This window comes from Vipera berus, assembly GCF_964194415.1.
Source record: "Vipera berus genome assembly, chromosome: Z".
Classification (NCBI taxonomy): domain Eukaryota; kingdom Metazoa; phylum Chordata; class Lepidosauria; order Squamata; family Viperidae; genus Vipera; species Vipera berus.
The window spans coordinates 72,552,764-72,565,520 of NC_138205.1; the positions used below are offsets into that span (position 1 = coordinate 72,552,764).

The window sequence follows — 12,757 nt, forward strand, 5'->3', positions numbered from 1 at the left end:
TCTCTTCAGCCATTTTTGGGGAGACCAGGAATTGAACAGTCTCTTGGTGGCCCCCAAAAATCAGTTGCATCAGTTGCATTGGCTAAATAGGAGGTGGCCTTGGTGCCAAGGTGCCATCAACTTTCAAATTTCACAGGCTTCCTAAGCATTCTCACATGCAGTCCTAACTTTTGGCTAAATAGGAGGTGGCCTTGGTGCCAAGGTGCCATCAACTTTCAAATTTCACAGGCTTCCTAAGCATTCTCACATGCAGTCCTAACTTTTGTACCATAGGCTGGCTAATCAAGCATCAAGTGCTACTCGAGTGTATAAGTGCTTTCATCACCCTCTTTGCCCCTGAGCAGGGTGCTACAATGTCCACTTTAGGTGTGAGATGATTGAATGGTTGGGCCGTTTTCTCCCTCATTGTCACTGTCATAGAGGGTCATTCGCAGCTTCTCTTTGATTGGGGTTCCCTCTACATAGCTCTCGGGGGGATACCTCAATGATCTGGGCTACCTCTTGTGACTTTTCTTTCCCCCTGCTTGGTGGCTTCTTAGGCTTTGGAGGGGGAGGAGCAGTGGGGCCCTCTCTAGGTGCCGGGCACACTGCTGCCCAATGGCCCTCCTTGCTGCAGTGGAAGCACAGAATGGGGGTGTGACTCAAAGCTTCAGCAGAGGCAAGAGATACCATTGCCAGCTGCTTTCTCCCTTGTGCACGCTTCTCTTGGATTTTCTTTGGGTGATGCAGCCCTTGTACTCCATCAGGTCTAGGTCCACAATGGTCACCAGTTGATACCAGTCATTGAGCTGGTCTGGGATCCCTTAGGCTAGTCACAAGTGGAACAGGTCACTACTCAACCCCTCTTGGAAGTACTGAGTCAGGAGTCACTCTGGCCAATGCTGCAGCCTCCCTGCGATCTTCCTGAATTCTCTGATGTATTCTGCTATGGGTCTGTTCCCCTGCCTGGCAGTTCGGACTTCAGCCTCAGCTCATCAGGTTTGTATTGGATGTCAAACTGAGCTGTGAGCTGTCCCAGGAACACGTCTGCATCCCCTAGCTTGGGAGCTCCCTCATCGTGTAGGACAACCACCCATTCGTGGCTTCTCCCTCAAGGTTCACAACTATAACCTCCACGCAAGCCTCATCATCAGAATACATCTGGTCAAACCAGTGCAGGTGTGACCACACCTGGTTCAGGAAGAAGGCCAGCTTCTCTGGGATTCCATCAAAGTCACTTTTAGCGGTAGAGGTTACTGAACACTGAGTGCAGGCCAAGGGCCTGGAATCCATCCCCCTGCATGGGGGAAAAGCCCAAGCTGGGTGGCTGGCATCAGCGGTTGCAGCAACAGTGAGCCAGCCATTCTGGGCAGTTGGTTGTTGGCTGAGGACCAGCAGCCCTGAGCCCTAGTCTTGCACCCGAATGAGAAGGAGTGTCTCTCTGGGGGCTGGCCTATTCCCTGGTTGCAGTAGTCACTGCCCTTGGGTTGGATCAAGGCAACAGGCTCGACGGGACTGCCACAAGTTGGCTAGACCACATTCAGGGAATCTGCTTCCAGCTCCCATCCCCACACTTCCAGGTCTCTTCCACAGCTGCTTGACTGACTGACTGACTGCTGCCTCTTGTCAAATGCCTCCAGCCCACCGGCCCTTTCCATTCTGAAATTTTTCCTCTTCCTCCTTTCAGACCTCCTGAGTCTTCACCGCTCCTTCAGAGGTGGCTTGATCGGGTGTAAGGGCTCAGGATCCCTTAATTGATTTTCATTTTTAATTAGAGCTGATGTAATGTCATAGTTCTGGCTGATGATCCCAGCAAAACAAGCACACCTGAGACTTTGCAATCTCTAATGCCAGATTTATTTAAGAATAGCATACCGGCACTAATGGATGTGAAGTCAGTTCTAATTAAATTAGTGCTAAAGCAGTATAGTAAAAGTATAGCAACTCCCTTTCCCTCCTGACAGTGCAGGTCACATTCCCCAATTAAGCACCAGATAATTATGAGAAAATTCTGTTTCCTAGCAACCTTCTAGCGTGACCTTGTCTCCCACACTAGCTACTACAAATTCCAATCATACCTCCCCATCTGTGTATTGGCAAGTGAAGAAATAATACCTGCTGAAATCAAATATGAAATTTTGAAGCTTGACAGTAACCCTTCCCTTCCACCCTAATGTATCTTCATCAAATTAGTTTTTCTCACCACAAGATCACTGCAGAGACATCATATATTTGTCTTCAGGTATTCCAATGTTGAAGCAGTTCCCCCCCCCCATTTTCTTTTATGTCACAGTTCATGGCACCTGTTACCTGTAGTTTCTCAACTATACTGGTGTTGACACTCCCAGTGACTGCTGAATTCTTAATAGATCATTTGTGCTTTTGCAGTCATACCCACTCCCTGCTGATTCCTGATTAGAGCTTTTCTATGTAGGGCAGTGGGGAAGTCTATTTCTTTTAAACCTGTGCCTCCTGTTACTCAGTCCCTTAGAATTCATGAGTGTGGACATGAAGAGTGGAGGGACAAGAGGCAGAAGAACTGATCCACATGACCAGAGACCTTGAGTTAAGAACCTTCTCCTTTCAGCCTGGAGATGTGATGGCAAGAGAAACATTCATGGCAGTGGAGGAGAAAATTCTTGGTCTGCTGCTGGTTTCCTAGGCTTTTAAAAATTCTGCTATACTACTGTTGTGAAAAAGTGCAATGTTTCAACCTTTCAAAATATATTCTTCACTTTTCTCTGTAGCAGAGGGGAAATTATGAGAAAACAGAAGATCCATTTATATCCTCTACTACCTCCACCATACCTGCTGATTAGTTGACTATCTTGGAAAATGGAGAATAGCCTAATTTAAATGGAGATTTTTGCTGGGGTACTCCCAGGGCTAATCTGCTGGGTGGATTGATTTTATTTCTATCCCTTGTGAATAAGTAGCACTATCTGGGTGAGCATCCTTTGGATTCAGGCTCTGTTTGAACTGTGGAAAGGAAATTCAATGATAAAGCAAGATAGCATTGTGAGTTTTATTGGGTAATACTCCTTCATGAATCAGGTGTTCTACAGGAACATCTCCCTGCTTTACCTGATAAAAGTTCCACACCTCCCAGATGAATCAGGGAGGTAGGGAACTGTTGGAACCAGGTTTTGAGGTTAACTAAACCTGTAGTTGTCTATCAAGTCTCAATTTTCCCTAAGAGAAATGAAACCTAACTTGAGTATAGGTGGAACTTTTACCTGCCAGTAAGAAATGGCAGAGAATTCTCTCGATCTCATTCCTTAAACCAGACATGTCAAACACACGGCCCGGGGGCCAGATCTGGCCCGCGAAGTGGTTTCATGTGGCCCGTGAAGCCATCCTGGAAACAGTGATGGAATGGCCCCCACAGCCTTGGCCATGGCCCAGAGACCCTCCTTCTGCCAGAGACCCTCAGATCTGTCCCACTCATGCCCAGGCCCCCATAGGGACCCTTGATGAGAAAGATGTAGAACTGGCCACACCCACACAGTAGCCATACACACTCTAGTCACACCCACCCAGTAGGCCATGCCCACCCTGGCCATACCCACCCGGCCCCTAGAGGGCAACCACAATGCTGATGTGGCCCTCAATAAAATTGAGTTTGACACCCCTGCCTTAAACTATCCTATATTAGGTCTGTGAGGATTGTACTAGTTGCTAGCCTTTTTAAATCATTAATCAATATTTTTTGACAATTAGAGAAGTACAGAGTAAGCCAACACATTTTTGTTTAACCACATGAACTGAAAGAAAGGAAACAGATATAAGTATGAGGAAAAGCATAAGACAAAATTGTTACATCTCTCCTATCCCTAATATTGGTTTGTTTCTGTTTGTAGAAAAGTAAAAATAAAAAGTGAAATGTTTTGTTTTGGCATAATAAATGCAAAAAAAAAAATGCTTATGTATTGCTGTGTCTTTCTTTTCTTTAATGTTACCTTTTCTATGTTTTGCAGAATCATGTAAACCCAGCAATGGATTTTACTCAGACTCCCCCAGGAATGCTAGCCCTGGACAACATGTTGTACTTTGCCAAACACCAGCAGGATGCTTATATCCGGGTAAGGCCCCTTTCTTATTGCAAGTGTATTTATCATTTGGTCTTTCTGTCCCTCTTTTTAAAATCCATTATTCTAGGAAGGCAAATGGGGTAATAATACAAAAGAATAGTGCTGCATAGAAGCACATTTTTTCTGTATGTTTTGATGACTGCTCAGTAGTGCTCAGTTTATTTTCAGATCAAAATAAATGCCATACTGATAAATTATTTGATTGATCATCTGCATATTTTGAATCCCAAAAGGATTCAAAGGAAGGATTTGGTTATGATTGATTTCACTTACTTAGGTGGGATAAAGGAATGGTGATTCATTTTTCTATTTTCCACTTTCAGTTCCTACTCACTTTTTGCCTACACGTCTTCTCTGAAAGCAGAAAACTATATTTTGTTTCTTTTGCATATTATTTCTGACATTTTAGCAAAGACTGGTTGAATAAGCTTCATAAACTTTATTTAATCTTAGGAAATGCAGTAAAATCGAGAAATTTGACTGGCAAAGTACTCAAGCGTCTTTTGTCATTTACATTTGGTGGGCTTAACTCCATGAGGATAGAGAAATTATCTCCCAGTGAAAGCCAGATAAAGAATTCCTCCCTTCTTCTCAAAAATGTCATAGCCATATAATAGTGTGGTTAAAAATAAGTTTCATGTCAAATATTCTGCAGATTTTATTCAGATAAGGGATAAAACCAAAGCCTGGGAGATTTTTGTAAAGGGCAATTTGATTAAGACAAGACAGTGATAAACAGGGCCTTCCATGTGTAATTTTATCTGGCTGCAAGATAATTAAAAATAGTGTCTTTCAGAGCTGTTTCAATATCTCTCATCCAAAAATCTATTAAATAAACAATGATATTTTCATAGTAAATATTATTTATGCAATAAACCAGGATTTTAATGGTGCAGTGCATAAATATGCCAATGTAAATGTCTTTACATAAAGTACTTTTCATTTTCAGTTTAAAGTATAACAAAATAACAAAGTTGAAAGGGACCTTGAAGGTTTTCTAGTCCAACCCCTTGCTGAGGCAGGAATCCTATATTATTTCAGACTAACGGTTGTCCAATATCTTAAAAGCTTCCAGTTGGAGCATTTATAACTTCTGGGGGCAAGTTGTTCCACTGATTAATTGTTCTGTCAGGAAATTTCTCTTTCGTTCTAGGTTGCTTCTTTCCTTGATTAGTTTTCATCCATTGCTTCCCATCCTGACTTCAGGTGCTTTGGAGAATAGCTTGGCTCCCTCTTCTTTGTGGCAAACCCTTAGATATTGGAACACTGCTATTATGTCACCCCTCACCCTTCTCTTCATTAAACTAGACATACCCAATTCCAGCAACCATTCTTTACAGCAAGGCTTTTCAACCTTTTCACTTTTAGGATATCCGAGTACCACCAGTCGCCTAGCAAGGTGTCAAAAACTTGACCAAAAAAAAGGAAAAAAGTGATAAAAGTACAGGTAGTCCTCGACTTACAACAGTTCGCTTAGTGACTGTTCAAAGTTACAACAGCACTGAAACCTTGAAGGCGGAGAACAGAAAATCTGAACTCTCCTTCTGCAGGACCCACCAAGCCTCAGCATGGGTGGTAAGGGCGGTCACATCCACCTCCTTCTTTGCCAGAACCTCCCTTCTCTGGCTCTGCCAACTTAAAGTCCAAATGCACCAGGACTTAGCCAAGTTAGTGGCTGCTTTAGAATACATGGCAGATGCGTCACCACATGCTGCCAGATTCTTGTCTCGAGCCATAGCCTCCAATGTCATCACTCGTAGGCTCCTGTGGCTCAAACACTGGCAAGTGGATGTTAAATCCAAGTGGCACTTGGCGGCTGCCCCGTACCATGGTGGTCAGCTGCTTGGAGACGCCTTGACACCTTATTTGGTGGAAAACGAGGACAAACGTAAGGTGATGTCTCACCTTCTTAGATGGGCAGATAGACGGCCTACCCCATACACCCATAGACAGTCCTTCTGATCACGGTCAGGATGGGAGTTTGCTCTGCCCTCCTGCTCCTTCCCTCCCAGGTCAGATTGTCAGGTTGACCGATCTGGGACCAGAGACAGACCCAGGCCTCAATTTCAGACCAAACGGCCCTTTTGAGGCACAGGGGGGCTGTCCCTTCAAAAGATCCAAATGACTTCAGGGAAGCCTCCCCAATTGGTGGCAGACTGACTCTTTTTGCTCAAAAATGGGAGACCACCACCACAAACTCTTGGGTCCTCAACACAATCAGGTGCGGTCTGTCTCTAGAATTCATATCCGACCCCCCAGAGCACTTCATTTCTTGTCCATTGTCAAAAAATATGGTCAAGAAGGCTCTCATGACAGAGGCTATTTAGCACCTCTTGGAAATAAAAGCCATAGAACCAGTACCGGCTGGACAACTAGGAAGGGGTTTCTATTCCATCCTCTTTGTCATTCTGAAAGCTTCTGGAGGATGGAGAGCAATACTTAACCAAAAGGGGCTGAACTCTCATCTTACATACAAGAAATTCAAGATGCAAACGCTACTGTCCATCTTGACCAGCATCAGGAGGGGAGACTTTCTGATGTCTATTGACCTCATGGAAGCATACCTCAACATTCCCATCCTTCCCGACCACTAGAAGTTCCTCAGGTTCTGTTACACGAACCACCATTACCAATACAGAGCCTTACTGTTCAGCCTCTCATCGGCTCCAAGAGCATTTACAAAGATCTTGACGGCGCTGACCATGCATTTGAGGTTAGTTCCGGTATGCATTCAGTGCTACCTGGACAACATACTCATCCAGTCCCTCTGTTCAGATGGCTCAATCGGACCTGGCTTTGTCTGTCAAGACCCTCCAGGACCACGGGTTCTCGGTGAACTTTCAAAAGAGCCAGACAGTTCCCTCAACCCGCCTTCTTCACCTAGGCGCGGTCATAGACACAAAACTATGCACAGTCTATTTATCTTGGGAATGTCAGGACAGCATCCGAGCCCTGGTCCTTCAGGTCCAAAGGGAGCATGTAGTTACACTGGCCATTCTCTCCCAATTGTTAGGGAAGTTGATTTCCTGCATGGAAATAGTCCCATGGGCCAGACTACACTCCAGGAACCTGCAATGGGTTTTGCTCCCATTTCAGAGACTGGGCACCAGCTCCTCCAACCAAAGGGTAAGGGTTCCATCTCAGACCCCAAAATCCCTCCAGTGGTGGACCTCCCCAGCGGTAGCCAGAGGCTCATTGTTCAAGGAGCCCATTCAGTTCATCCTGACTACGGACGCCAGTTTGTTCACTTGGGGAGCGCACCTAGGATTACAGTTGGCTCAGGGCCGATGGTCCTGGTCAGACCTGAAGCACAACATAAACTGGTTGGAGCTCAGAGCCATACATCTGGTCCTATGCCACTTCCACAACAGGGTGGTGAGACAACATGTCCTAGTCCTCATGGACAATATGGCGGCGAAAACCCATGTGAACCAGCAAGGGGGTACCCGTTCCAAGTCCCTTATGGCTAAGGTCTAGCTGTTGGGATCCGGGGCAGAGAACAATCTCTCCTCCCTCAGGGTTGAGCACATCTCAGGAGAGGCAAATCAGCAGGCGGATTTTCTCAGCAGGTTGACAGTGGATCACTCCAAGTGGCACTTGGATCCCGATCTCTTCGGGGAGATATCAGAGAGGTTTGGTCATCCGGTACTAGATTTGTTTGCTTCTCCAGCAAACTCCCAGCTTCTGAGGTTTTTGTTCCAGTTCCCCTCTCCAGGGGCAGAGAGAACCAATGCCCTCCACAGCCCATGGCCCGGGGGCTTGCTATATGCCTTTCTGCCTCTCCCTCTAATCCTGGCAGTCATCTGCAAGATACTGCAAGAACGGGCAGAGGTGATACTTGTTGCACCACACTGGCCAAGACGGCCCTGGTTTGCCGACCTCGTGAGCCTTTCCATCTCTCCCCCATGGAGGATTCCTCCAGGTTGCATTTCACTCAGCCAGGGAGCTCTGCAAGATTCAGAACCCCAGTGGCTCCAGTTAACTGCCTAGCACTTGAACGGTGGCTCCTGACGCATGAGTCCTACTTGTCAGGCATAATTGCGATGATTCAGGCCTCCAGATGGCCTACAAGGAACAGAATTTACGACTCCACTTGGAAATGTTTCTGTCACTGGTGTGCAAAGAACCAATTATATCTTTCGGCTATTACCATCCTGAGAATTTTGAATTATTTACTGGAGGGGTTCAACAAGGACTTGGCGCCCAATACTATCCACAGACAAGTGGCAACGCTATCCACTGTACTTACATGAGGCAATTCAGAGACATTGGCTCAACATCCTATGGTATGTTCATTTGTCAAAGGAGTGACCAACACCAAACCGCCCGTGGTTCACCGGTATCCCTCTTGGGATTTATCACGGGTCTTGCAGGCCCTTACCTCATCTCCATTTGAACCCATCAGAACCTGTACTCTGTGGTTCTTGACAATCAAGGTAGCCTTCTTGATAGCCATCACGTTGGCTAGACGCATTTCTGAACTGGCAGCTCTCTCTATCAGAGAGGACTTATACGTCTTTCATGATGACAGGGTGGTCCTTCGATTGGATCCCTCCTTTATCCCAAAAGTCAATACCTTGTTTCACAGGATGCAGGAGGTAATTCTACCAGATTTTTGTCCTCATCTATCTCATGACTTAGAATGTCAATGGCATGCCCTGGACATCCGCAGGCCCTTACGCCACTACATTAAGTGGACAGCGTCCTTTCACAAGTCAGAAGACCTCTTCGTTTCCTTTCAACCTTCTTCTATGGGAAGAAGGTTTCTACCTTCACTATAGGCAGGTGGATCAGGGCTTGTATTGCAGGGGCGTACCAATCACATTCACTGTCAGTTCCAAGACATATCACTGCTCACTCCACTTGCAGCGCCACAACTTTCGCTGCATGGGCAACACAGGTGTCCATTGAGGACATTTGTAGGGTGGCGACATGGTCCTCGCCTTCCCCCTTCATGAGGCATTATAAACTGGATAGGTTTGCCTCCGCAGATGCCTCATTCAGCCAGAGAGTGCTACAGCAAGTAGTGCCACAGGGTGGGACACAGGCCCAGACTGATTCCCTCCCATAGGGACAGGGCGGCTTTGGTATGTACCATTCGTGGATTCTCCATCATACTGGAGAAGGGGCGTTGTCTTACCTGAACACCTTTTCTCAGCATGATGATGGAGAATCCACACCCACCCCTTAGTGTCCGTCAGGTACTGTGTCAGGGGTATGGGAGCCAACATGTCGGACTGTCGTCAATAGCTTTGCCTTCATCATGACTGGGAACTATCCTGGCCCAGGAGAGGTGTGGCAAGTTTGACAGACTTAGTCTAATTGGGCAGGAAGACAGAGTTAACCCATACGTGTATTCTCCATCATCATGCTGAGAAAAGGCGTTCAGGTAAGACAACGCCCCTTTTCTGGAGAAACATTAAAACTAAACAATGGGTACAGAGAGTTAATTGATACAGAACATTTCTGTCCCTGGCAATCTAAACTAATAGGGTTATCAGTGCTTATAACATAAATGTTTGTGCAGGTAAGAATATCAAACTTGCTGTCAAGGAAAATCAAGCTTCTGATTGTGCCATAACATGCACTAATCAAACAGGTGGTAAGGAAGTAGGGGAATTCAGGCACAAAACAGGTTATGTAGAAAATAAACACAGTGTCAGTCAAAAAGGATTCAAATGTCTATACAGCAATGCATAAAGCAGACACATCAAACTCAAGATCCACGGGCCGGATGTGGCCTGCGGTGGACCCAGATCTGGCCCACGTGGCCACCCCAGAGACAGCAAGGGACTGGCTCCCATCGCTCTGGCCCACCCTAGCCCAACTGGGCACCCCCCCAGGCATGTGCAAAAGAGGCATTGAGCGTGCGCTGGCCGAGAGCAGCTGCAAACCCCTGGCCCATTGGTCACCCATCAGCCAGCACACCCCAGGGTCTGAGTGCCATGGCCAATGGGCGTGGAGCAGGAGGCACGTGATCCAGCCCACTGGTCACATCCTATCCCAGCTGCGGCAGACATGGGCAAGCAAAGACAGATGATGGGGCTGTAGCACCCCAGCTGGTTGCCATCACCACCACACCATGGCCCATGCCCACTCAGCCCCTGCCATCTAACTTTGTCCTCCAGCTCTGCCACACATGTGGGATGAGCCTCCTACCCACCACCACACCCCCGTCGGACCTGGCAAACTCTGCAACAAGTGAAACAGATTCCTGACAAACCTAACAGACAACTTCATCTCCAAAAACTGGAAAAAGGAACTAGGGGATAAGCCATACTGGACTTAATTCTCACAGAGATGAAATGGTAGAAGATATTGAAGCTACAGGAACCTTTGGGGGGAATGTTCATACAATACTGGAATTCAACATTATGCAATCACAAGCAATATAACAAAGTCAAACAAAAGTCTTGACTTTAAGAGAGCTAATTTCAATAAATTTAGAGAGAGCTTGGGAAGGATTCCATGAATGAGGATCCTCAAGGGAAAAACAACTCAAGAAGCTTGGGAAATTTTGAAAAGTGAGATTATAAAATACCAATGAAGAAGTAAAATAACAGTTCTCAAAACAAACCAGCATGGCTGCATAAAGAACTCCCTGATAAATTGAAACACAAAAAGGACAAGTATAAAAAGTGGAAAGAGGGACACATAAATAAGGCAGAATATCAGCTAATAGCCCAAGCCAGCAAATATGAAATGAGGAAAGCTAAGGCTTGTGACAAAAGTAAAAAATAACAACAAAAAAGATTATTTCAACATGTAAAGAACAAGGAAACAGTCAAGGAAATGATTGGCCATTTATGAGAGAAAGTGGCAAGAAGCTGACAACAGGGAGAAAGCAGAACTGCTTAATTTGTTTTTTATACCCATCTTTACACAAAAAGAAAAAACAATCCAACCTCTCAAAAAATACCAAAAAAACCAGATTAGGAATACAAGTTAGGATAGGCAACAAAATGGTAAGTGAGCACCTGTCCACTCTAAACGATTTCAAATCATCAGGAATAAATGGATTACACTCCAAGATTTTGAAGGAACTGGCAGACATGATCTCAGAACCACTGAACTATATCTTTTAAAGATCCTGGAGCACCAGGAAACTACCAGAGGACTGGAAAAGAGCTGATGTAGTTCCCATCTTCAAAAGGGAAAAAAAATAGCTCCAGGAAACTACAGACCTATCACCCTGACCTCAATACCTGGAAAGGTTCTGTTGTTAACTATTGTTAACAATAGAGGGTGATAATGGTGGCTATATCTTCTAAAGTTCCTGCCCTGAGGCAGCAGTCTTCGGTGAAAACTTCATTGTCCTCTGCATCTGAATCTGTATCAGCTTTTACAGTAAAAGATTTGCAGAGTTTGCTGCAAGAGACTATGGAAAAGCAAATGCAACCATTTGTTGAGATAATGGAGAAAAAGTTGGAGGAGAAGTTTACAGAGAAATTAGCAGAAATGAGAGCAGACATCACATCTGTAATGTAAAATATGGCTAAAAGCATTGAGATTTTGGATGAAAGAGTGGAAGATCTTGTTCAAAATGATATTAGAATGGAAGCCAAAATGATAGAAACTGAAAATGTGATAGAGAAAATGGATTATGATTTGATTTCGACACAGTATTCTCAGATGGAGTTTGCTTTGAGAATCAGAGGCCTAAAAGAAAATCCTAAGGAAAATTTGACGAAAATGGTTTCTGAGGTTTTGGAAGGGGTGTTGGAGCGACTAGCAGATGAAATAATGGAAGATATAGATAAAATCTTCCGTGTTAATTCGTGGATTGCAAGACAAAGGAAATTACCCAGAGATGTGGTGGTTTATTTTACAAAGAGAAAGATTAGAAATGAAGTTATCCAGGCCTCCTATAATATTGATTTTGTAATGGATGAGCAAAAAGTTTTGATTTTAAAAGAGATTCCTGCAAGAATTTTAAGAAAAAGGAAGGAATTTGCTTTTTTGACACAAGAATTGAGACGACGTGATATTAAGTTTAGATGGCAAATACCAGATGGTATGGTGGTGACTTATGAAGGTACGAGGCATTGTTTTACTACGGTGATTCAGGCACGTGACTTTTACAGTAATGTTTTAAAAGCAGTCCCCATACCGTCTTTGGAGTCTACAAAGAAAAAAGGTGACAGAGAGCCTCAATGTTCCAGAGAGAATCCACAAGATGTTGAAGGGTTAACGCAGACAGATGTGAAAGCTACAGGAGTGGGTCAAATTTCATCACCACGGGAGAAGGCCAGAAATTGGAAGAGGTGTGCTGCTTCTGGAAGAATGAAGCAAACCTGAGGATTTAGTTGCATAATTGCAAGAGATAATAATGTAATAAGGATGCTAGAAGGATTAAGTATTTGGGGATTCATTTTTCACCCTTATAAAATAATTATATAATATTTTGTGTTGCTTTAGTTTTAAGATGATTATGAAAATTTAATTGGGAAGATTTGTAGTAGTGTTTATTGATATTCTGTAGGTTTTGCTTTGTTATTTGGATGGAAAGTCTTAAGCCTGGAAGCTTAAGACTTTCCATGTATGGTATTTTAATTTGTATAATACATTAGGAGAAGGAAAGGTTGTATAAACTTGGTTTTAGTATGTTAAAGTTTAGTTGGATAGAAGAATAGTTTTATAAAACTGATATATATTGTTTTATGTGTGATTGAAATTAATTTGTAATA

General features: G+C 44.4%; 1 protein-coding gene across 4 annotated transcripts in view; it reads left to right on the top strand.

The window, feature by feature from the left end:
* Nucleotides 1–12,757, top strand: part of ELMO1 (engulfment and cell motility 1) — a 336,399-nt gene that overhangs the window by 176,930 nt on the left and 146,712 nt on the right. For 3 of the 4 annotated variants that reach the window (XM_081343171.1, XM_081343172.1, XM_081343173.1), the window contains one exon: nucleotides 3,957–4,061. The exons of the other annotated variant lie outside the window; for it this stretch is intronic. In XM_081343171.1, coding sequence (XP_081199297.1) covers nucleotides 3,957–4,061 — 105 coding nt within the window. The remainder of the gene's footprint in view (nucleotides 1–3,956; nucleotides 4,062–12,757) is intronic. 4 annotated transcript variants of the gene reach the window in all.